Source organism: Diabrotica virgifera, chromosome 6, assembly GCF_917563875.1.
Source record: "Diabrotica virgifera virgifera chromosome 6, PGI_DIABVI_V3a".
Classification (NCBI taxonomy): Eukaryota; Metazoa; Arthropoda; class Insecta; order Coleoptera; family Chrysomelidae; genus Diabrotica; species Diabrotica virgifera.
The window spans coordinates 41,059,047-41,086,320 of record NC_065448.1 but is presented as its reverse complement, the minus strand read 5'-3'; the positions used below and the strand labels follow the sequence as shown (position 1 = coordinate 41,086,320).

General features: G+C 34.6%; 1 protein-coding gene across 1 annotated transcript in view; it reads right to left on the bottom strand.

The window, feature by feature from the left end:
• LOC114333545 (aminopeptidase N) overlaps nt 1–27,274 on the bottom strand; it is a 237,685-nt gene that overhangs the window by 83,375 nt on the left and 127,036 nt on the right. The window contains exons 6-9 of the mRNA XM_050652739.1: nt 23,142–23,296; nt 8,935–9,130; nt 3,346–3,496; nt 2,984–3,192 (exon numbers count right to left, since the gene is read on the bottom strand). Coding sequence (XP_050508696.1) covers nt 2,984–3,192; nt 3,346–3,496; nt 8,935–9,130; nt 23,142–23,296 — 711 coding nt within the window. The remainder of the gene's footprint in view (nt 1–2,983; nt 3,193–3,345; nt 3,497–8,934; nt 9,131–23,141; nt 23,297–27,274) is intronic.

The window sequence follows — 27,274 nt, the reverse complement described above, 5'->3', positions numbered from 1 at the left end:
CCATTAGAGCCTCCATCAATTCAAGAAGTACGGGATGCAATAAAACACCTAAAAAAATAATAAATCTCCAGGAAGTGAGGGTATACCCGCGGAACTTATTAAATATGGAGGTGCTACTCTGGCTAATCAAATATATAAAATAATACTGAGAGCCTGAAATGAGGAACAAATCCCGGAAGAGTGGTGTATTGGAATAGTTTGCCCGCTACACAAAAAGGGTGATCAATTGGAATGTAGAAACTATAGGGGAATAACCCTCCTTAATACAGCTTACAAAATATTTTCGAGTATCTTATGTGGTCGCCTAAGTGCACATTCAGAGTATGATAGTCCAGGATTACTAGGGCTATCTTCTCCCGGTAAGGGGGGTTAACCCTTATCCGAGAGGTGGAATGATTAATAGTCGTTTCACTGTTGAAGTTGTTTTATTATACTCGCATGAGTACAAGCTGGTAGCAACCTACGTAACGTCGTCTCGCGGAGTGTAGATGACACTATCTTTTAATGTGAATAATCTTACATCTAATAAAATAGAATGACGAATGTGGAATGTGTAATGAGGATTCCCTTATTATGTTTTGGTTGTATAAATATATTTAAAGTGCAAAGTCAGCGTCGACCCTGAAAAGTGTTTATAGTGGCTGTATGTATAATTACACCTCACGATCTAGGTCAACAATGTTTATGTAACGAAAGAAGGTTGGAATTGTTTATGATGACATTTAAATAACCGAAAGAAATTAGCGTAGATAATTAAAGGGTGTTTTTAAAAGATATCTAATGAGTACAGATGAATTCTTGTACAAGAGGAGCTTCTTGGAGAATATCAAAGTGGTTTTAGGTCTGGTCGATCTACAACAGACCAGATATTGGTGTTAAGGCAAATACTGAAAAAAAAACCAATGAATTCAATAGTTCATTTGACATATGTATCGACACATACCATCTTTTGGTAGATTTTAAATCGGCCTATGATAGTGTCCTAAGAAATAAATTGTATGAAGCCATGGATGAATTCCACATTCCTCATAAACTGATAAGATTGGTTAAGGCTACAATGCGTAAAGTCGTTTGCAAAGTCGAAATACAGGGCGAACAATCACAGGCGTTTGAAACGAATGTTGGGCTGCTACAGGGAGATGCGCTGGCGTGTCTCCTCTTCAACATAGCTCTGGAAAAGGCTGTCAGAGATGCCCGAATAGACAACAGAGGAAATATTTTTAATAAATAATCCCAAATTTGACATATGCAGATGACGTGGTTCTAGTTACCTGAACAACACGGTAGCTAGAAGAAATGTATACCACCTTCTCAAATGCCTCAAAAAATATGGGCCTGCAAGTAAACGAGGAAAAAACTAAGATGATGGCATCAATACATAGAGCTAGAAACATCGGTCACCAGTTCACGGTTGATAACTCTACCTTTGAAGTTGTGGACAAATTCACATACTTAGGCTCCCTGATCACCAAGGAGAACGTCATGACGGAAGAAATCAAGCAAAGGATAATCCTAGCAAACAAATGCTATTTTGGACTGAGTAGACAATAGTAGACGTAGAAGCAGAAATTTAAGCCAAAAAGCAAAACTAACCATATACAAAACCCTTATACAACCAGTATTGACATATGGATCGGAGGCATGGATCATATCCAAGGCAGGTGAAAAGTTTCTGCTTATATTTGAACGAAGGATCCTGAGAGAAATATTCGGTGGCATTTGTGAAAATGGTATTTGGAGGAAGAGTTATAACTACGAGGTATACCACAGATATAAACCAAAATTTGGTGGTAAAGACGTAGTATCTCTTTTAAGAATAGGAAGACTAAGATGAGCAGGACATCTAGCAAGATTACAGCAGAACAACCCTCCTAGAAGAATCCTTATCTCACAACTTGTGGGAAGTGGAAATAGGGATAGGCCAAAACTCAGATGGAAGGATGGTGTAGATGAGGATGGGAGAAAAATAGGCGCAGCAAACTGGCAACGGTTGGCAATGGATAGGACTGACTGGCGTAATAGACTTGGGAAGGTCGAGGCTCTTTCATAGGGCTGTAGCACCATTAATGATGAATATAATTCTAGATACTCTCATATTTTAGGTAGGAGATTACATATGCCTCAATTTTCTTCTTATCAGAGAATAAATAATCATTTAAAGTTGTTGTCTGTTGAAAAAACTTTAATTATTAATGATCTTTTATTTCTTCATAAAATCTTGGAGGGTAATGTAACTTGCCTGGATTTATTGGAGCTAATCAACTTTAAATTAAACACTATAAATATTAGAGATAAACCATTATTCTCAATTAGTTTTCATTATACTAACTACGGATATAATAGTCATATACCTAGATTTCATAGACTGGGTAATGAAATTAATAAAACTACAGATCTGCTGGGAGTTAGTCAAACCAGGTTTAAGAACCAACTGAGAGAGTATTTAATGTAATATGTTATTGTGATATATTTATTTGTTAAGAACCAACTGAAGGAGTACCTATTTATGTAATTTATGTATTTTTATATATTTTAAGTATTTTATGTAGGAAATAAAATATGTTATTTATATTTACTTGTTAGTAGGTTAGTGTTAAAAATGTTTATAGATCTTTACATTGTAAAAAGGAGATTTTCCGTTAAATAAATAAATAAAATAAATAAATAAATATTTTGTAATAAAAATTTCCCAATATTATGTCACGTTCGGCAGGGAAACCGAGATTGGACAGGCTATTAATAGTAGAATAAGAGAAATCATGAAAGTAAATCATACAATAGTAGAAACTATTGGTACCTAACAACTAAGATGGTATGCGTATGTCTAAAGAATGCTCGAAGATATCAACTTCTCGCGATCTCGACTTTATTCGGATCAGGAAATAAGCTATAGAGAAATATAGGAGACGACTATGTATATACAGAGATATCTCACTACATACCCACTCTACAAACTAATATAATCTAAACTTTGTAAAATTACCTATCTAACATAAATCGTTGCATGCCGTGTCGAAATGTGCTTTCTCCTAACGTGTAGTTTAGCATTCTGAATACTAGTTCCGTTTTGGCTGAAGATGAATCTTGCTTGATGGCGGTGCTTTTACCATGAGGATACCTTTTGCTAAACTCGTAATAATTGGAGTACAAAATTGTCATCGGCCAATTATTATAAGAATCACAATCGTGCATCTGAAACATAATAAAAGATTAGTTTATAAAGGTTCAATGGAAAGGTACTCATCCTATCCTAGAATGAAACATAAGTCGAGAGATTTTCTGCTTCTTAAAATGGCGATCTTAAAAGAGGAATTCCAGACTTAAAACTCACCCTGTGGAACTTACCTTTAATGTAGTGTATGCTGTGACATATCTTACTAACGCATTGTTAATATGGGCATCGCTCCACCAAAATGGAGTTGCCAAAGCACCCAACCATTGGTACACCAGCTCATGGATTATATGACAGGAATCATGGCTAACCAGTTCGCTTTCTCTAAACAAAACGTTGAGTTAGTTGAATTTTAATGGTAACTGAAATATTAATTTAAAATAAACAAGAAGCAAAAATATATTAATAACACTTTCTTTTCCTCCGTTCCTCCTTGGAATAAAACTATCCCGAAAATAAATACTACGTTAAGTCAATATTCCAAGCATGAAACTCATCCGTTAAATCTCTAACAGATGTTCCTAAATATTGTTAGCCAATTACATTCTGATCGAATAATCTACAATCCAAGAATAATGACGGAGTTATTTGTGCAGTCACAACGTCAACAGAAATCATCAAAACATCGACCCTTCCATCGTTTTGTAGCATTCATACAGCTGAATTAGTAGAAATACTTCAGGCAATAAATTCTTTATTATATAATTACGCCTCTCCAGCAATTTGCACTGACTCTTTAGCATCTATCAACCCATAAAAAATATTTTCACTAAATATCCAATTGTTGAAGCCATCCAAGACTCAACAATGTTCTACACAAAAATGTTCTACATACAATTTAAAACAAAAAATGTCCTATACATAATTGTTATAAAACCAACGGTTCCAGAGTTGCGGAGGGTGAAAAGAAGAGGTTTTTGATACTTTTTATATTATTTGGGCAATTAATGATGATTTTGGGTGGTGAGGTTGTCGTTTCTTCAAGGGCTTATCACTAACATACCATCGGCCACTGAAATAGCAAATTTTATTTACAAAACCCAATCCTCTTAAAAAAATTTCTATAAATTACCCAAAGAATATAAAAAGTATCGAAAACCTCCACTTTTCACCCTTCGTAAGTCTGGAACCGTTGATTTTATAACAATTATGTATAGATAGAATAAAAAAACGTAAAAAAAAACTACTAATTTACCGACTTTTCCCCCATCTCCCCCCCAAACCGGACGCTCAAAATGGTGTAACTTTTTACTGAACAATATGTGGACAATATAAAACAATTTGGTGTTGAAGGAAAACTTTTACTTTGGATGTCTGGGTTAGGCCTTTTTTTGGACCAATTATACTATACTACCTCCGTAACTTTGGAACCGTTCATTTTAGAAGGATTATGCATAGGGTCTTTTTTATTTCAAATTTAATGTAGAATATTTTTGTATAGAAGGTTGTTTATGCTAAACTGCATAGTTTTAGAAATATTGACGAAAAACGTAAAAAACTACGAATTTACCTACTTCTCCCCCCCAAACCTGACGCTTAAAATGGTGTGACTTTTTTCTGAACATTATGTGGACCATATAGAACGATTTGGTGTTGGAGGATCACTTTCACTTTGGATGTCTGGGTTTGGGTCTAGTTATACCATACTACATGTAGGTATTCAGGGCCATGAAAGAGCATAAGCCGCAGCCACATCAGTACTATCATCAACCAGTGATTCTGAAAGTATCCAAATAGACATAGACCTAAAACGTCATTTTACACGTTTAACAGGCAACTGCTGGTAAACTCATTGGAATAGGCTGCCTTCGAAACTGAAAGAAATTCAACCGAATATTGGTACATTTAAACCGCCGAATATCTGCAGAAAATCAACCGTAGTACTTGAGTTGGGCATACCAGACTAACACATGGATACTCAATGGCTTCTGAAGACCCTCCTATGTGCCAATATTGCAAATGTCAGCTGTCAGTGAAACATGTCCAAATCAATTGTCCAAAATACTAACATGAATGACGACTTCATGGACTCAAGACTAGCCTGAATGAAGCACTAAACTCACCAACTGATATACTCCACACCATAAGCTACCTACGATATACAAATATTTTCAATAAAATATAAATGTTCATGTATTGTAAATCACTCGAATCTACGTATTTATTGTATGTATGTATGTATTGTTTAATAATGTATAATTGTACCTGTGTCAATGATCATTGTAATCGAGACACGTTAATTCAATAAAAAAAGCCTTTCTCTTCTTGATGTGCTTATCCGTGACGAATATTGGTGATCATCATGACAATCTTTACCTTATTTACAACTGCGCGGTAAAGTAGCACAAATGCTATGTTGAACCAGTTTCCGAGGTTCTAAAACTAGGATTTTCTTCTACCTCATATACATCGCTTTCCAAATATTTTTCCTTGCCGGATAGCTTGTATGAGGGTATATCTGGATTAATTTCGCATAATGTGTCCAAAGTATTGTAACTTTGTAACGGGTGCGAAGGTCATTGATATATCACCCCGTAATTTTTTTGTGTTAAGACCGTAATGACGTTCCTAGTATTATTTTTGTTCCACCCTGTATGCTGAATCCGTATCAGGAATTGTACCGTGTTTCGCGCGGAATTGAATATTCAGTGATTCTCACGATGTTAAATATTGTGTATTTTGTCGATTTTACGTTCTCGGGATTTTAGCGTAAATATCATATCTGTTTTCATCTGAGGGACCTTGTTGGATTTATTCTATCTTATACCGACAAAGGAATTTTGGTCATAATTCTTTAATAAGTAGTCTTAAAGTCGGGTTTTATTTATTTTAGAGCTGGTATAAGTGGCTCTGAGTTGTTTATGCAATCCACACGTGCAGTATTACTGACGATGTGAGAATTAGGCTCTCCATGGAAACCTAGAGAAAACTGCTTACAAATAATGAGTATTTGCTTATTGGCTGAGAAATATGCATGGCGTCAAATTAGAGGTTTAACGGAGAATGATTTTGTTTTTCTATTGGCCAAGACTTTTATTGATGGAGTGAATTTAAGTCAGAATTGGGTCGAGAATTGTCAATGGGAGGATTGCATGATCTTTAGAAAGGCCGTTGAATTTTAAGAAGATTGGAAATTGGGGAGATCGAGGATTCAGTTTTGGGTTAGAGCTGTCCTACAAGTCAAGAAGTGGAGGCCTCGGAGGGTCCGCTGCCTTGCAGCGACACCTGACTTACCAGTTTCTTCAGCCGGCTGATAGTTAACTCACCTCGGCGATGCATTGCGGCATACAACGGAACTCCGGCAATTTTCGCTGTTGTTAGGCGGATGCCGATATTGTTGTACCACTTTTGGTATCTCTTTTTACATGCAGTCAGAAGTTATTTAGAGGTTTCTTTTGTTAGAAGTTTCTAACATTGCCGTAAAAGCCTGAAAACTTTTTGCCCTTTTTTTTGATCCAGTTTAATAAAATTCAGGACTGGGCAAGAAACTGGAAAATCAAAGTCAATGAAGTAAAATCAGTGCAGGTTACATTTACTAAATGCAGAGGTATAGTGCCACCTGTTACACTAAATGGACAAGATCTGCCTCAATCTGACAGCGTTAAGTATTTAGGGATGCACTTGGATAAAGGACTGACCTGGAGAAAGCACATTTTTAACAAACGAAAACAACTTGGCTTGAAACTCAGCAAATACTACTGGCTATTGGAAAGACAGTCAAAGCTTAGTTTAAAAAACAAATTATTGATGCATAAAGTAGCCTTAAAACCAATATGGACATATGGTGTACAACTATGGAATACGGCTGCAAACTCAAACATAGAGATATTGGAACGCTTCCAGTCGAAGGTTTATACGACTATAACAAATGCACCTTGGTTTATACCTAACAGAGAAATCAGAGACGATCTTGAAATAGCCAGAGTAAAGGAGACAGTGAGTGAATACAGCAGCCGCTATTTGGTAAAATTAGAAAACCACCCTAATAATCTTGCACTAAACCTGCTGGATAAGTGAGCAGACTCGGAGACTGAGGAGGCACAAACCACTGGAGCTACCACATAGGTTTTAAGCAGCAGTTAAGTGAAGTTTTGTGCAGTGCAGTGCAGTGAACTACTTACCCTTTCAGGGCACAGTTGAATAATTTAAGAAGCTAGTGGAGTCTTTGTTATCACTGGATAACAAATCCAAATTTATACTTACACCCCTTTGAACAAACAACTAACATGCTTATAATTTTTTTATTTATTGATTGCATGTAATGAATAACCTATAATAACAAAAGTTTAATATACTGAAGAAATAATAAGTTTCTTCAATATTTTGTTCGAGTAGTGCTAATTTGTTTTTGGGAAATACAATCAATGATAAAATTTTATATGAACTATGGAATTTTTTTATGAACTATGGGAAGTAACCTGATGTACTTTTATTGTATCAGTTCATTTGTAAAGTGACTATAGTGATTGAATTTGTGCCTTGGACTTAGAACAACCAAGAAGATTCAGGATTGATAGACAAGGTATTTTTTTGTAAACTTTTTATTTTCTTTTTTTGGTAATCACGATCTCTATTTGTCCACCGTAAGAGATCACAAATTTAATTTCTTTTTGTCTTAATAAATAATGTTTTATTTGCTAAATACAATCTTATTATTTCTCTTTTCCTTCTCTCTTGTATCGTAAGTACAACAAAGAATTGGCTGAATAAAGTATTTTATATATTTTGCATTGCCTATGTTTTTGTTTAATTTTTGATCTAGCTATCTTTCTTTTAATATTTCTATTTTTTGTATATTTTTGGTTCCCATAAGCAGGGCCGGCGATAACGGGCCTGCAAGGGATGCATTGCAGGCGGGCGCCTCTGCATGGGGGGGCGCCAAAATCAGCTTTTTTTCTGCTAGTGTTACAGAAAATACTAAAATAGAAAAATTAATTTTTTAAATGTTGTTTAAATTCCAAATAATTGGAATTGGTTGCCCTAATACCCTAATCTGGGTACAGCTTGGGAGCCAGATAGGTATTACTCCATTATGGAGTATGACTGGTTTGATCTTCGGGCATGTGGGTTCCACTGTTCCAAACATATGTCTCCTGATGCTAGATCCTTATACAAGTGTGTGTAGGGGATGTGTACAAGGGGGCGTCTGTGCTTGTTTTGCAGGCGGGCACCTCATACCCTAGCGCCGGTACTGCCCATAAGGTAACCAGTGGCGCCCAATATTTTATTTCTTTTTATTTAACATTCTTATTTTGATTTTTCTATTTTTTTTTATTTCTAAGCTAATAAGAGTATATTAATAACATCACTTAAAGAACCACCCCATATCTCTTCCGATTCTGAGCAAGCGAGGACTTGTTCCCCAATTTGTGTAACACGTCACATCTTTATATGACATATCAACATCTTGTCAAGTTTGATCTTCCATCAATGTTTTACTGGCATATGACGTGTTAATGTTTCAACGTTTGAGATTTGATGATGATTAGTACCTCTCGGTTCTTCTCTCATTTTTCTGAGGACCCCATCATTTGTGACTCGATTAGTTCACGAATTTTAAGCATTCTCCGATATAGCCACATCTCAAATGCATCGTTTTCTGCCCATATCTTCATTTAAGGTACACGATTCAACACCATAGAAAAAAACAGAGAAGACGTAGCATCATAGCATTCCTTCTTTTATACCAAGGGAGAGGTTGTGGCTGTCTTTTGTTATATTGTTAGGGAAAAAATGTTTGAAAATGATATTTTACAACTTACTTAAAAAGAAGAACACCCCAACTGTCTGCTGGTCTGGTGGCTTGGTATGTCGGCAAAGCGAATATATCTAACTTTGGCAATGGAAAGGGAATCTTCCAAAATTGTTCTAGTACAGTCAGGGACTGTAGTACCTTTTGAGAAACATTAGTCAGAGCGTCTATAAAATCTGGTCTAGCCCAAACAGTAACTGCAATATCTGAAATAGGTAAGTAGATTTTGAATAAGTACTGTAAAGATCAAAGAAGTTCGTAAAAGTAAGTGATAGAATATTAAGAATATTATGTGTTTCCATGGCCAGGGTCACTTTGTAGAACAGGGCATTTAGCACTTAAAACACCGTAATAAATCGATTTTTACATACAGCACCTAGAGACTTGCAACTTTTGCATTGCGTTCAGAACGATGCCAGGAAAAGTCTACAATAGATCCTAATAGACTCTAATATCCTTTATTTCGTTCGTTGTAGATTTTTTCACTCCTTGGCGACATAATTAAGGCTGGGACGCACAACGCACATATCCGCACCGAGCAGGGATAGCGACATGGATGCGGTGACCGAGCATGGCTACGGTGCTGACGCAGTGCGGTACCAAAGGTTGTCTCGTAACTATCTGGGCGGAAGCAAGGGGGAAGGGAATGACTACGTCACTCGTACGACAAAGTCAAGGTTGACACTTGACAGTTTTTGTTTGTGGTTCAAACCTAACCCTCTTTTTTTATGTTGTGGTTGCGTTTCCGAATATTTCTATATAATTTTCTTTAATATTGTTTATTTATTTAATTTTTCGTGAGTTATTTAGTGTATAATGACAATATTAGCTATAGGGACGTATTATTTAGTTTTGTTTAATTTTTCGTGAGTTATTTAGTGTATAAAGACAATAAAGAAAAATTGATATAATTATTAATATAAAAACCACTTGATATATCTATACCCAAAAAATAGAAAAATATATTGGAAAACCCAATTTTTTGAACCTTTTATTAGGATTGAAACTTAAAGTACATTCTTTCAAGGTTTTTGCTATAAATTTTAAAGAACCGCTTGGATTGACATGAAATTTGGCATACGCATAGCTAACATGTCAAAGAAAAAAAGTGATATGGTGCCGATGTGTGCTTTTGCCCTGGGGATGAATCTCACCCCATCTCGGGGGTGAAAAAATATATGTCCAAGGTAAGTCCCGAAATGGATAAACCGACTAATTTTAAGCTTTGGTTCTATAGAGTTTTTTCACCAAATCAATACTTTTCGAGTTATTTGCAAGTGAATATGTTCATTTTTCAACAAAATAACCACGTTTTTAGACGGTTTTTCGCAAATAACTCAAAACGTAAGCATTTTGTCGAAAAAAATATTCTTAGCAAAACTATAGCCTATAAAAAAACTGAAAAAAAACGGTGTATATATTAGGTCTCTATACCAGGTAAAAGCAGAGTTATACCTAATGAAAAATAGGTTCATATTCGAAAAATTCCAAATGGAATAATTCAATGTGAAATATCCAAATAATAAAGCATTCTTGGGGAAAATACATTTTAACTTTTTTAAAGTGTCTTAAAAAAAGCTTTATTTCTGTTTTTATAAAAAAAATTTCTAGCATCAAATGTAAGCAAGTTACGCTCAAAATAAAGATGGTCCCTTTTGTTTTGTCAAAAAAAATCAGGAAGATCACCCCCCCCCAATTAGCAACTTAAATGAAATTAATCGTTACCACTTCACAAGTTACTTTACTGATGTTGTGTTTATATGATCTGTAAGTTTCATCGATTCAAAATGCTTATTTAAAAAAAAATTTGGTTTTAAAGTAAAATTTTTAAAAATTTTAATTTTGAAAAAAATGCTTTTATTCAAAATAACTTAAAAATTGTTAGAGATACCAAAAATCTTAAACAATAAAAAGTCGGCTTTACTTTTCTGAATACCTATTTTGTATTTTTTTGTTTTTCTGCAAGACAAAAATTGGTTAGGATTCGGTGTTTCTAAATTTGCATACACTCGTGATAAGTGACTCGTTCAAGCCCTTTTAACTACAGCTCTTTCAAAAATAAGGACTTTGAACCGATGAAACTTACAGATCATATGATCAATATATGCGCGAGTAAAAAACTTGTTGTAACAAACTTGAGTGGTAACAATTAAGTTTATTTGAAATGCTAATTAGGGGGTGATTTTCCCGATTTCCTACCAAAAAAAGGAACCAACTTTATTTTGAGCGTAACTTGTTTTTGATGTTAATTTTTTTTTAAACAAAAATAAGCATCTTTTAAACACTTTGAAAAAGTTAAAGTGAGTTTTCCCCAAAAAAGTGCTTCGTTTTTTGGTTATGGCACATTAAAATATTTGATTTGGAATTTGACGAATATAAACCTATATTTCATTAGCTATAACTCTGCTTCTATTAGGTATAGTGACCTAATATATACACCATGTTTTTCAATTTTTTACGTGCTATATTTTTGATAAGAATTTTGTTTTCGACCAAATATTTACTTTTTGAGATATTTGCGAAAAAACGTCTGAAAACGTGGTTATTTTGTAGAAAAATTAACATATTCACTCGCAAATAACTCGAAAAGTATTAACTTAGTGAAAAAACTTTTTAGAACAAAAGTTGCTTAGAATTAGTCATTTTATCCATTTCCGGACTTACTTCGAAAATATATTTTTCACCCCCAAAAAGGGGTGAAACTCACCCCTAGGGCAAAATCACACAGCGGCACAATATCACTTTGTTTCTTTGACTTGTTAGCTATGTGTATGCCAAATTTCATGTCAATCCAAGCGGTTCTTTAAAATTTAGAGGTTTTGCAATATTTTACCTTTAAAGAACGTACTATTATAACAATTTCAAAAGTGTCGTACGAGTGACGTGTTCCCGCCTTTAAAATGCGAGCATTTGATTGGCCAATAGTTACGAGACAACCTACGCCCAATCTATTAATATTGGTGCGGTACTATGTTTCCCAACAGATAAAATACCTTACTTTTACTTTTTCTTAGTCGCCGTAACACGTCCCACACTCTACCGTGTGTCGGCTCGGGCTCTGTGCCGATATGTGTGTCCAGGCCTTTAGCAGGGCCCCCGTAACCGGGCGAGCAACGCGTGCGGCGCACGCGGGCGTAACCACAAAGGGGCGCCAAAGAAATATTTATTTTAAATGTCACAATATATTTTAATATACAATTTTAATTAGTTCATGAACAACTAGAGAAATCTCAAAAATCAAATATTGTGTTATTACCGAAAAAATAATTATTCCCGTCCTGAAATGTTGAACTTACTCCGTGAAAAATATATTACATTTTGTTGTCCCTTCCCACTTTTTTTTCTTTGAAGTAGATTGAATTACGTTTGGCATACCATCCAATCGATTTTATGTTGTAAACTAAAGCGACACTCAAAATAGTCAAATAAACATCAAATCACACTCCTTGACGAGTAGAAACATAAATTAACACCCATAAAACGCAACTTAGCAGTTTTACTCCAACAAAAACAGCTTGCTGGATCAAGCAGTTTTTACTCCTATAAAGTGAATCTTTTACTCGAATTTATGATAATTACCCTTAAGTAAACAAATACTCTATGAATTATGATTATGTATTCGACTTGAGCATCTTTTCCCTTCTCGTCTATGTGTTTATTAGGCACAAATATTATTTTTACTGTTACTGGTGAACCGGTGAACGGGTGGTTTCCTACAGTGAAAGGTTTAAAATTTTATTTTATATTGGTGTTAATAATTACCTACGACTATTATTGCAATATCTGCAATATCTGGGTTTGTTCTGCCCTGATTTTAAACTTTTGTTTTCGTGTAAAAAATATTTGGACAAACTTTTTTATTTGTTGTTATTTTAAGTGGTGTGGAAATTACATTAATTGTGAAAATGGTAAGTATCATAATCATTGCATAGAATAATAATAATTCATTTTAAATAGTTATAATCGGGTTTCCTCTAATAAAATCTACAATTTACAATTTATTTTGAAAAAAAAAAGAAAATAATTAAGACATTGTATCTGCGTAACTTGGAACCATATGGGAAACTTTTTTATTATTAATTTTACGGAAAAAATTTATTCTTCATAAAATGCTTTGCATAGTCCAAAAACTAAAATGCAACCAAATAGAGGAACTGGTCCGAATATGGGCTATGTATTTTATATGGGCCACCCCACTATCTATGAAACAAGTAGTGCTATCTGTTAGAAAATGCCCAAATATACTAGAAGGACCATTTCTTGTCATATATTTACAGATTCCTCGACCAGCACATATGTTGTTGTTACACAGTGTAGACCCTCTGATTTTGACTTTTGAAAAAATTTTATTGAGTAAGTTTATATTACATAATATTTGTGTTTATTGACATTATTTCGGAATTGATATATTATGCTTGTGTGGCAGAAAAAGGAAGGAAAATGGTTTTAATGTAGGTTAGGAACAAAAAATAATTACAAAGTCATAGGCTAATATTTTTCTTGAACGTACATATTTTGAAATATGGGCCCCTTGTGTGACGTAAATATAGGCTAGGGGCCCATATTCAGACCGCTCGCATAAATCTAGCAGAACTATTGGAAAAGGCATTATTTATGAAATTCCAGGCGGCAGATATAGCTAAGAATGGTTTTAAAGTAACTGAAATAGGGCCAATAAATATAACCATTTTTTCTGATGCTGATTTCAGTACTGAGAAACTGAAATCTGAGAAAACTTGTAATTTGACTGAAATTTATTTGGAAGAATTGACAAGCGACCTTGCAAAAACGATTTCTTCAGAAAATATAACAGTTCGTTCAGAAGATCAAGGACCAAGTTATTCTAAAGACCCAGATCAACCATTAAGGAACACAACGAATGCAACAACTGTGCCAGAACACCGTTCAAAACATTCATGAGTCCATTCGTTCTTTCAACTGTCCCATCAGTTACTAAGCCTGCGTCTTCAAGAGGAAGAAAAAATTCTCGTTCTCAAGTTATAATTTCATCTCCGTATAAATCAGACCTTGAATTATCAATTGAGAATATAAGAAAATAAAAAAAAGGACGGGGAAGAGAACTGTGTTTTCAGTTGGATAAAAAGAAAATGTAAAGGCCAAGGAAGGAAAGGGGAAGAGAATAGTTTCTGCGCTAAAGCCAAAAGAAAATGTAAAGAAACCCAACAGAAAAATCAAAACCAAATTCAGTTCGGATGAAGAAGAGGAAGAGGAATTTTTGCCCGCTGACGAAGACCTTGACGTAGAACAGATAGACCAGTCTTCTCCGGAAAGCAATGATCGCACATGTCTATTTTGTGAACAACAGTTTTCTGATGACACTAGAGGAGAAAGGTGGGTTCAATGTTTAATGTGCAATCTCTGGGCATATGAACAGTGTTCCGGAGCTGAAAAAGACTCCTTACGTTTGCGATTTTTGCAGATAATTTTATTCTACTTTTTCACAGATATGTTTATTATTCTTTAAGCATAAATTGTTAGCTAGGTTATTTCGTGTTTTTGTCGTCAAAAGAAAATTTTGTTAGTTTTTGAGTGGGGCCCATATTTCAGACAGCCTGGCCTGGTTAGAAAAATATGCCTCACGTCATATTATTATCCGTAAAATAAATAAACTTTATTATAAAAAATACATAGTTAGTAGTTGTTTTTCTAAGGTCTTATAGCATGTATAAATGTTATGTAGCATTGTTATAAACATATAATAAGCAAGTTTCAATAGAAAAACAAATGGGGGGCCCATATTCGGACCAGTTCCTCTATAAAATTGTGTCAATCTTATAAGTATCAAAAATATGAATTTCGATCAAGAGATATTTCACAATATCGAAAATTATTATTATGAAAAGTTGTTTGGAATTAATTAAAAACAATGTTTTAATATGCAATTACATCCTTTTTTGAATTTTTTTCTCAAATTACAGATACCCAACGCCCTTTTCATTTATTACGAATAATGCGATAACTCTTTTATTGTTATTGTTTAATTCAGTGGTTCCCAACATTTTATGTCTGGCGACCCTTTCTGATGTTTTTTCATATTCGCGACCCATCCCTTACCTATGAAAATAAAGAACACAATTAATGTACGATAAAAAGTTCTTTCTAAAAAGCTTTGCATGGTCTAAAATCTAAGATGCAACCATCAAATCCTATCAAATTTTTTCAATTTTATGTGAGATATATGTAAAAAATATGAGTTTCGATCAAAAGTAAAGTGCCTTTCTAGATCACAATATAATTCAATTAGAAGGATATAATTGCATATAGAAACATAGTTTTTAATGCTGAACAACTTTTCCTAATAACTTTTCAATATTGTGAAAACTAGTCGTACTTTGCCTTTGACCAAAATTCATCTTTTTTGACATACCTCGTATAAGATTCATAAAATTTGATATTTGATGGTTGCATTCTGAGTTCTATCTAGACAATGCAGAACTTTTTATGAAGAATAACTTTTTCTCGTAAAATTAATAATAAAACAGTTTCCCATATGGTTCCTAGTTATGTAGACACCCTGTATAAAATTAGTTTGAAAACTTTGAAATGACAAAATATTATTGTTTATTTACTTAAATGTATAGTTTTAATAATATGCAGGGTGCTTCATTATTGTTGCAAAACATTTAAGGGAAGGGGAAAGGCGCAAAATGTCGCCTCTCAAAATTTTCAATGTGTTTTAAATGTATTCATTTTTTTCGAATCCTGAGAAAATTAATAATTATTTTTTTAAAATTTAAACGCAGAATGAAAGATAACGTTATTGCCGAGGGCCGCCAGTCCCTTAAAATAAATAAAACGTTTCTTTTGAATTAAATATTTGCAATTATTAAAAATCACACTAAATTTTCTCTTTTATTTTCACCCCTGTAACTTATTAAAATAAACATTATAGAAGTTTTCAGGGACTTTCGGCCTCAGTAATAATGTAGTCTATTATTCTGGGTTTAAATTTTATTATAGTAGATTTAAAGGGCGCTAAAATATGTCCCGCACGCGAGCGCCAATCAGCCTTGCGGGGGCCCTAGCCTTTAGTGTGTGTGGCATTTACGTTTTCTAGTGAATTATTACAAATTACAGTTGGTTGTTTTTGAGTTTAACCATAATTTTTTATATCCGCTTAAACAGAGATAATTTATGAATCAATCGTCTATTTTGAAGAGCACCCAGGGCAGCATTATTCGGACCGCATAAAGAAATTGAAAAATCGCTGTAATATATGTCAATTGAGCCAAAAAAAAGACTATATCGAATAAAATAAAAGATTTTTTTTTGGAAAAACTTTTTTTTTTATTTTAAAGATGGTTATTTATTAGACCATCTATAGGTATCTGTTTTAAACCAGGAGGAGTACCTACACTCAAAAATAAATTTACACCCAATCATGTCACTAGAAAAATAACCAGATTCATTCTCTTTTTTTGTTGATCACGTCGGCCTACGACGGTAATCCATAAATATATTTAATCGCCAACCGTCACAAAAGTCATTCATTATTGTACACATTTGCCCTCATTTGCGGCAGTAAAGTAACACTTTATTGTACTGAAAGAAGAATTTTGCTTTACCTGCTGCGATTAATCGAGATTGAATGGCTGGTTGATTGAATGAGTGGTTGATGGCAGTTATCGATTATTTATTTGAGTTAACTTACAATTTATTTACTTTAATTATTAAAAATATTGTACAAAATTTACGACATTGTTAATTAAATTTATGTCAAAAAGTGAAATTCTGTAGTATTTTGTAATTGTATTTAGGTATATAAAATAAATCAAAACTCTACCAATTTAGTAATTATTCAATATTGATAACTATCGATTAAAAATCAATATCAAATTGTTGGCGATAAAATTTTGTATGCACCACGTCATTCGCCTCGCTCGCTACGCGAGCTAATATCAGACTCATTCGATAAAGAGTAACTTTACTGACTTGGTACATAAATAACTATTATTATACTGATACGTTGCTAAAGAGTTCTAAATATAACTGTTTTTATATAAATGCAGAATAAAAATCTAAAAATTAAAGGAATAACGCAGAAAACACAAAAAATCGCCGATATAACTTAATTAACCTGTGAATTTTAATTGTCAATAGTGTCAAAATTTCATAAATGACAATAGTGTCAAATTTTTATAGTTTAGTGGAGTAAACCTGACTGCGGTTGGGAAAATAATTACAAACAAGCATCACGGCGCGGTAAATTTGAATTACTCCTCCTAGTTTAAAAACGAGGTATATAACGGTATCCGGCAAAATAAACAGTACTGAAATTAGTTTGATTCAAATTTGTAGATATGTATCAGGCGCCGAAACGTACTGAAAACGTACGTTCTCAGTTTTGCAGAAAAAAATGTTATGGTGGAGTACTATTTTCGGTCATACGGAAAAGGTCACGAAAACGGCCCATGCTTAAAATCAACAATGGTTTCAGCAGGACGGGACAACCTGTCACACTGCTAGGGAGTCTCTTCGAATACTGCGCGATCATTTTGGGAGTTGCGACTCACCAGAACTAATGCCACCAGATGCGTACATATGGGGAATGCTGAAGGAGTCCGACAGATCCACAGTCTGCCATTTCGGAATTTCGGAGTAGAATAAAGATCTTTTCGTGCCAGAGGCAGCGGATCAATAAATTGGCCTTGGGAGAGGAAATTTTCCTTAGGGGGAACTTTCAATGAAAAACCAATAAAAAGACATAAAAAATATAAACTCAAGTTACATAAATTAGTACATAAACGGAACAATAAATTGGCCTTGGGAGAGGATATTTTCCTTAGGGGGAACTTTCAATGAAAAACCAATAAAAAGACATAAAAAATATAAACTCAAGTTACATAAATTAGTACATAACTCAAGTTACATAAATTAACTCAAGTTACATTATAAGACCATAAGAAACGAAACACATTCAGTAGTAAGAAGAATAAAAAACGATCACTGGGAACGTTTTTCGAAAGAAATGGAACATGATTTTTATGGTCTCCAAAAGGAAATATGGCGCTTTATAAGAGGTCAAAGAATGGAGGTAAAGGAACTAATAGAACCAAAACATATAGAAAAGGATACATGGATTGACTATCTAAAAAAAGCTTTATGCAGAGGAAGAACAAATAATGCTAGAACCGGAAACACCAGAAATTACCACAGATGAAGATGTTAATATAAGTGCACAGGAAGTACGAAAAACACTCGAAAAGCTGAAGAACAGAAAAGCTGCAGGTAAGGATGGAATACCAAACGAACTACTGAAATATTGTGGAGCAGCAATGACAGAACAATTAACAACATTAATTAACAAAATCATAAAACACGGTAAAATACCGGAAGAATGGAGAACGAGCGAACTAATCCTACTATTCAAAAAAGGAGATAAAAAGCAGCCAGAGAACTACAGAGGTATCAACTTGTTAAATACTACCCTAAAACTTACAACTAAAATCTTACAAGACGTAATGAATCAGAGGATAAGTTTAGCAGATGAACAACAGGGTTTTCGTACTGGAAGATCGTGTACAGATGCAATATTCGTCATAAAGCAAATTACTGAGACATCACTAGAGTATAATAGACCAGCATTTCTATGTCTGATTGACTTAAAGAAAGCATTTGACAGAGTAAGACTCAGGGATGTAATCCACCTTCTGTATAATAGAGAAATCCCTCTAGATATCATAAAAACTATTGAGAACATCTACCAAAATAACAAGATGGAAGTCAGAATAGATGGACAACTTACAGAACCTGTAGATATAGGCAGCGGAATAAGACAGGGAGACTCATTGAGTCCTCTGCTTTTCAATTTAATCATGGATGAAATCATCAAAAACGTCAACAAAGGAAGAGGATATAGAATGGGAAACAAAGAAGTAAAAATACTCTGCTACGCAGACGACGCAATATTGATAGCCCAAGATGAAGATAGTCTGCAAAGATTAGTCCACAGATTTAACATAAGAGCAAAAGAATTCAATATGACAATTTCATCTCAAAAAACTAAAACTTTAGTAACCAGTAAAGAACCAATCAGATGCAAAATAGAAATTGATGGTATCAGTATTGAACAAGTAATGGAAGTAAAATACCTTGGAATTACATTGTCAAGTTACGGAGACTAAGGGCCGGTTGTTCGAACGCTAATCAACAATGATCATTATCAAATAATTAATTACTGTCAATGTCAACTTTTTTTTGGTTATTAAAAAGTCTGTGGAGTCTATAATCAATTAATATAACAATAATTATTAACATAATTAATAATAAATCTCATAATTGTAATTAATTATGTTTTCAGCAACCCAAACAAAGTTGACATTGACAGTTTTGGTGACAGTAATTAAATATTTGATAATGATCATTGTTGATTAGCGTTCGAACAACCGGCCCCTAGACAAAGAAGTGAGAAATCAAGTACAAAAAGCAAATAGATTGGCAGGATGCCTTAATAACACTATATGGCGAAACCGACATATTAACACTGAGATGAAGTCAAGAATTTATAAAGCCAGTGTAAGACCAATAATGACATATGCATCAGAAACAAGACCCGATACAGCCACAACACAAAGACTACTGGAAACGGCAGAGATGAGAGTACTGAGAAGAATTACAGGAAATACACTGAGAGATCGAAAGAGGAACGAAGATATTAGAAGACAATGTAACGAACAGTGTATAAACGAATGGACACTAAATAGAAAAAAAGAATGGAACAACCATATAACCAGAATGGGGGAGACACGTGTGGTCAAAATAGCACGAGATAAATCACCAATCGACAGAAGAAGTATCGGCCGACCGCGCAAATGATGGAGCGACAACCTTCCATAGAGGTATCAATCCGCCAATGAACAAGCAGAATTGCTTATAAAGAGGAAGAAGAAGAAGAAGTTACATAAAAGACAAATAAAAACTTAGAGGCATAAAGTCCACTTAAGGCCGTGGATTCATAATTCGCAAATATTTTACGGTTATCCCTACTTTTTCTGTCTTTACACGGCAAATTACGTGTAGTAAAACTCACACTGGTATGGATATGTAAACATTACTAGAATATCATTCTACTTGAAAATGTCATCATTAACTTAAAGAGATGGCTTTTGAATGTTCTTGCATAACTGTTATTTGTATAATTGCAAATTATTAATTCAGTTAATAAATGTGATAATTTTTTTACTAACTATGTATTCAGTGATTATAATAATTTATATGTACAGCAAAAACTAATATGCAATCGAGAAAAGAGGAAAAGTGTTAAACTAATTTTTTAATAATATATTGTTACTATGGAACGCTTACAATTTTGAACATCTTTAATAACAAAATACTTGGATCATATAATATATATTATCCTGCTGTATTCTCTGCTTGGATCTTTCACAAATAATACACAATAAATAACTTTTTATTAAGTTCACGTCTTAAATCAATTATTTATCAAATACACTATATATTAATATTATTTTCTACAACCGTGTTAAAAATGCAATTTTTAGCACTCCATAGGAGCGTTAAAAATGCTACTTTAAAGCACTAGTGCTTTAAAATTTTTAAGGCATTGCAGGTAAAAGTGAATTGTCAAATTGTGAAACGTCAAAATATTTATATTTCATTTATTAACATTAATATTAATAGTACAAATTGCGCAATTTGAAAAAGGTGGTTTAAAAGGTTTTTTAAAATTTAATTTAAACTGTATTATTACATTTTTAACACGTTTGTAGAAAAAAACTATTAAAATTTTTTAGAATATACAACAATAAAAGTAAGATGTTATTCTTAGTCCATGTGGTGAGACCGCTCCCGTCTGAAAAAATTTCTGATTCAGTTTCTTTGTGGATTCCTATTCAAAAATGTCCCCTTTAAACAAATCTGAAGGGTGCCGGGCGGAATTTTTGGGCAGAAATTGTTTAAACAATTTTTTTAAACAAATACAAAAGATCACATTTTTTTGCTCCGGAACATATATTTTAAAGTTTTGTTGGTCATTCTGAACAAGAAAGGTATCTCGTATATTTTCTCAAAAATTGATAGTTTTCGAGTTATAGGCGATTTAAAATCTAAAAAATGCGAAAATACGCATTTTCGAGGCTTAAAAACTCATATTTAAATGCGTATTTTTGAGGTTTCCAGATACTTAGATTGAAGACTGAACATTCAGCTTCAAGATTCTGAAGAGTGATCGCGTCTAACTTTAATTTATACCGTTGTTTTTTAATTGTTAAATATGCGTGTTTATCCGATTTTTTTGCCGGTGCGGCGCTCTCTTTTTCAAAAATCTCCTATTTTCCTCCGAAAAATATTTTTTCTAGATTATTTTGGAAATTCTAAATAAAATAATTTTCTTGACATTTTTCTCAAAAGTTAATAGTTTTTAAGTTATAAGCGATTTAAAATCCAAAAAATGACAAAAAAACGCATTTTCGGATTTTAAATCGCTTATAACTTTAAAACTATCAACTTTTGTGAAAAATGTCAAGGAACTTATTTTATTTAGAATGTCCCAAAGAATATAGAAAAAATATTTTTCGGAGGAAAATAGGAGATTTTTGAAACGGAGCGCGCCGCACCGGCAAAAACATCGGATAAACACGCATATTTAACAATTAAAAAACAACGGTATAAATTAAAGTTAGACGCAATCACTCTTCAGAATCTGGAAGCTGAATATTTAGACTTCAATTTAAGTATCTGACAACCCCAAAAATACTAATTTGAATATGAGTTTTTAAGCCTCGAAAATGCGTATTTTCGCATTTTTCATATTTTAAATCGCCTATAACTCGAAAACTATCAATTTTTTTGAAAATTTACAAGATACCTTTCTTGTTAAGAATGACCGACAAAACTTTAAAATATATGTTCCGGAGCAAAAAAATGTGATCTTTTGTATTTGTTTAAAAAAATTGTTTAAACAATTTCTGCCCAAAAACTCCGCCCGGCACCCTTCAGATTTGTTTAAAGGGGACATTTTTGAATAGGAATCCACAAAGAAACCGAATCAGAAATTTTTCCAGACGGGAGCGGTCTCACCACATGGACTATCTATAGTTGTTATGATTTACGTATTGACAGTATAGGCAGTTTTGATGTAATGTCAAGAAAAATATAAAAATGGAATGTCAGTCAAGTTCAAGTAAAAGTTTTTGTAGATATTGTCCTGTAATTGAGAATGAATAAATTATAATTGTTTATATATATAAGACGTTTGTAGAAAAAATATTGTATGATAAAAGTGTTAAAAAGTACATTTTTAAGGCACTCATGTGAATTGCAGAATTCTCTTCGCTTATTCTGCAAACTTTCACATACTTTTAACACTTATATCATAAATAACTATTAATCAACAACTCAAAATATTCCCGATGCCATGTCAAGTATTTAAAATTGTCACTGATTGTCACTGTCTGACTGACAATATGCTGACAATGACTCTATTCGACTGAGTGTGTTATAAGACAAAGATATATTTGGAAAATATTACTACGGACATTGTGTTCATTTTTTTCGAATCCTGAAAAAACCAATAAATATTTTTGAAAAATTTAAACGCAGAATGAAAGACTAAATTATTACCGAGGGCCGAAAGTCCCTTAGAATAAATAAAAAGTTTATTTTGAATGATATATTTGAAATTAAAAATCACTCTAAATTTTCTCTTAGATTTTCACCCCTGTAACTTATTAAAATAAACAATATAGAAGTTCTCAGGGACTTTCGGCCCTCGCTAATAACGTAATCATTCATTCTGCGTTTAAATTTTTTAAAAATACTTATTAGTTTTCTCAGGATTCGAAAAAAATGAATCCCCATTTTAATAGCATTGCAGCCGAAAATACGTACCCATCCTCTTAATTTTCCTAACTAGAGTATTTATTTGGTTTACTTGTCTTCCTGTGGTTTTGGTTTTTTTAAAGAAAATAATTTGTTTTCTTTGATTTTGGGATTTCCTTATTTTTTCTCTCCGTAGATCCGCTAGTTGTCAGAGGGCATCTTTAACATCTGTTTTATCGGGAACGTGCGTTGTCGTGAATAATGTTTGCAAAGCTATATATAATGTACACTAGATATATAAATATCCATAAACATTTCAATATTCATTTCAGTTTCAGTACTGTTAATTTTGCCGCATATTGTATATTAGAAAAAATACCTAAAGGTTCTTTTATTTTTCAGTAAAAAAATACACACCTTTCTCTGGAGACATGGTACTTGTAATATTGCTGATCTCTGGAGACATGGTACTTGTAATATTGCTGAACTCTGAGATCACAATTCCCAATGAAAAAGTTGCCATGACGGGAGTCCTTCTGAAAGTGTCCCAGTACCAGTCTTTTATTGCCTCACTAAAATCAGTTATTAAAGAATCAATACAAAAAAATAAAATTTATAATATAAATAATAAAGGCCTATTTCAAAGAGATCTTGAAAAGAGCTCTTGATGGTGAAACAGCTCGAATAAAGGTAAATGGAGTTCCCATTAACAACATTAGATATGCGGATGACACTGTCATCTTAGCTGAAAATATTGGGGATCGATCTTCAGAGGCTGGTGACCAGAATAGCAGAGTTTGGACAAGAATACGGGCTAACAATGAATGTCAAGAAGACAAAGTTTATGAGAATATCGAAAACTCAAAGAAATAACGAAAATCTCTTCTTCATAAACGGATCCAATATCGAACGAGTCGACTAATATGCATACCTTGGAACAATGATCAACTCCAAAGGAGATCAAGGAAATCAAAATCACAATAGAAAAGGCTAGAACAAATTTTAACAAAATGAGAAAAGTGCTCTGCACAAGAGATTTGAAGTTGGAGCTAAGAGTTAGGTTGGCTAGGTGCTAGGTTTTCTCGACTTTGTTTTATGGAATGGAAGCCACATCAATGAAAAAACTAGAATCATTCGAGCTGTGGGTGTACAGAAGAATTCTGAAAATATTGTGGACAGAACACGTCACAAACAAAGAGGTTCTGAGAAAGATGAATGAAGAAATGGAAATCCTAAATACCATCAAAACAAGAAAATTGGAATATCTCGGACATATTGCACGTGGAGAAAGATACAGCTTGCTCCAATTGATTATACAGGGAAAGATTCAAGGAAAGAGAATCATAGGGAGACGCAGAATATCGTGGCTGCGCAACCTGAGAGAGTGGTACGGATGTACATCAAATGAACTTTTCAGAACAGCCGTCTCTAAAATACGAATAGCTATGATGATTGCCGACCTCCGCCGCGGAGATGGCACTTAAAGAAGAAGATGTTATATTCAACACATTTTTCATGTATACCCCTTAATATATGTATTTGGTCTATAGTTGACCTCTTTGGTCTGAAACCACATTGGTATTCACCAATAATTTCTTCCGAAAACGATTCCGAACGACTGTATATAATTCCTGATAATTTGTCCTGAGTCTTTTGTCTCACCCTTTGTACATAGTAAATATGATTCCTACTTTCCAATCTTCTTGGATTGATGTAATCGTGAGTGTATTCGACGCATTTCGCAATAGAGGGGATGAGCACCGTTGGGCGGCCCTGTTGTTGTTCGATGTTAGGAATGCATTCAATACGCTGCAGTGGAACGAGGTAATGAAGGCAATGGAGGAGAGAGAATGTCCTGGATACCTGATGAACGTGGTAGCGGCATATCTGTCTGAAATAAGAATTATGGTGGAGAAAGGCACGATCGTGGATGTGACGGCAGGTGTTCCCCAGGGATCTGTCTTGGGCTCGACGCTATGGAATCTAGCATATGACGGGATTCTGAACTGTGAATATGGAGAGGGTACGTCTCCCTGCGCATTCGCAGACGATCTCGCTGTGCTGGTAGTGGCGCGGGACGAGCCAGATCTTAAATACCGGGTACGGAAAGCAGGCGGCGTCGTGAAGAAATGGATGACACAGCACCGACTGAAACTCGTGGCAGAGAAGACTGAGGCCATCATTCTGAAGGAGAAGAGGAACAGGCAAAGTGTGGAGCTACAATGTGCAGGAGCGTGTCTAACACCCAAGAAACACGTAAAGTACCTAGGAGTGACGTTGCACCAGAATGGAAAATGGGGGGAGCACGTGCAGGTTGTGACCCGGAAGGCTGCAAACAGTGCGGCTGCGTTGGGGAGGGTGATGCCCAACATTGGAGGACCCAAATCCGAAAGGAGGAGGGCCTTGCACGGTGTTGTGCAGTCGATCGTCCTCTATGCGGCACCAGTGTGGAGTGAGGCAGTAGGGATATGGGCCTACAGGGGGCTCATTACACGAGTGGACAGAACAAGTCTGCTGCGAGTGGCATGCGCCTACAGGACTGTGTCTGCCGCAGCCTTGTGGGCCATCACTGGATGTGTTCCGCTGCATGTGTTGGTAGTAGAAAGAAAAGAACTGTATGAGAGAAGAGACCTTGAGCTCACTATGACCGAGAGAAGACAGGAAAGAGAAAGGTCAATTGAAAGATGGCAGCAAGAATGAAACAACATGGAGCATGTGGCACAGTGGACAAAGATGTTGCTTCCTAACTTAAAAGATTGGATGGACTGTGGTCACAGGTGACTGGACTATTTCCTGACGCAGGTGCTCACAGGACACGGGTGTTTTAGAGCCTACCTCTCTAGGTTTGGAAAGGCTGACACTGATGAATGTCTATACTGCAGATACCCGGACACTGTTGCACATACGATGCTAGAGTGCAACAGATGGATAGTAGAAAGAAATAGAATGGAAAGAGAGACAGGTGTGAATTTTGTGACAGTGCGAGAAATGATTGAGAGAATGATTGAAAATAAAACTGGTTGGACTAGCATACACAACTATATCCGTGTAGTGATCAAGGAGAAAGAAGAGGAGGAAAAACAGCTGTACCAACGATAGAGGTGAGAGGGAAATATATTGTGAGTAGAGGGCAGAGGGAATAAGTTTTGACGAGAGGCGAATAAGTGAGATATATTGTATGAGACAGACTGTGGGAAAGAAGCTCTAATTAAAAAAAAAGTCCAATCTTCGGACCAAAAAAAAAAGGGGGGAACGGGGAAAATGAAGGGCCTCCTTGCTTACAGTCTGTAGATAAATGAAGGAAAAGTGCTTCGGAAGCGATGTCGACCTTGCAGCGGCCATTCCGCTTTCGGAGCGCTGGATGACAGAGGAGGGTCTGGTTTAACAGGTAGGCATTCGGCGTAGCCTCTTTAAAGACGAAAAAAAAAATCTTCTTGGATGACTTCTAGTGTTTATATGCGGTCAATTAGTTTATGGATACGCTTTCATAGCACATGTCCACCGTTCTTTATCAGCTCTGCAGTTATTCCATCTGTCCGAGCTGCTTTGTTATTTTTTAGATGTTTTATGACGTTTACAATTTCTTCCAATGTTGGTTGCTCAACTAGTTGTTCTGTTGTGTGGTAAATTATTTCTTCTTGGTTCTGTCCTTTTTCTGGATTTAAGTGCTCTTGAAAATGCTACTTCCACCTTTTCATTTTGATAAATAAAAAATAATTTTTGTAAAAATTGATGTTTTATTAATTATGCCTTGGACTTATTGACCGACGTGTTATTCTACCTCTGTTATTTTTGATGTACAGTAGAACCCCGCAAATCCAAACCCCGCTAATCCGAATGTTCGAAAAGCGGCAAATCCGAACCAATGGAAAGTGAAAAAAATTTAAAAATTCAAGACAAACACTTAAAAACATGATTATATAGAGTAATAGCAGAAAATTGAACAATCTAGGATTAATATGTCTTTGAAATTCAAAATTTCTTAAAAATTAATACCTACTTGATACGTAGTGCTTTTACGTCGGTTATCTTGTACTCAACTTGAGTCCAAAAATATTGTCCACACGCTTGTGAAAACGTTTGCAGCCCTAAGAAGCATTCTTAAAGAAGTCGGTCCCTTTCTTCGGACGCATGGAGGTGTAGCCAATTGACGCAGCAATGTTAAACCACTTACGCATAAGCATTACGTCGAACGATAACGCATCAGAGTTATCCTCCAGGTAACGTAGAACCACACCCAGAGCTTTAGTGGCATCCGCATGTGACACTCGATATGGCAGGTCTACATGTATGTAACCAAGTCTACAATGTCTTCATCCATGAATTCGTGGTGCCCATTGTCGTCAGCTTCAATCCATTCTGTAATTGCACTTTATTTTTCGTTTTCTCATCCTGTTGTTGTACGACTTCTAAAAGGTCATCTTGTAATGGAGAGTGGAAAAATGGATCTTCTTCAAATTGTAAATCTAGCCAGCGACTTAGCGACTAAACACAAACAATGACACTGGCTCTGCATCAGTGACATCAATCTGAGATGGTTGGAAGAGGGA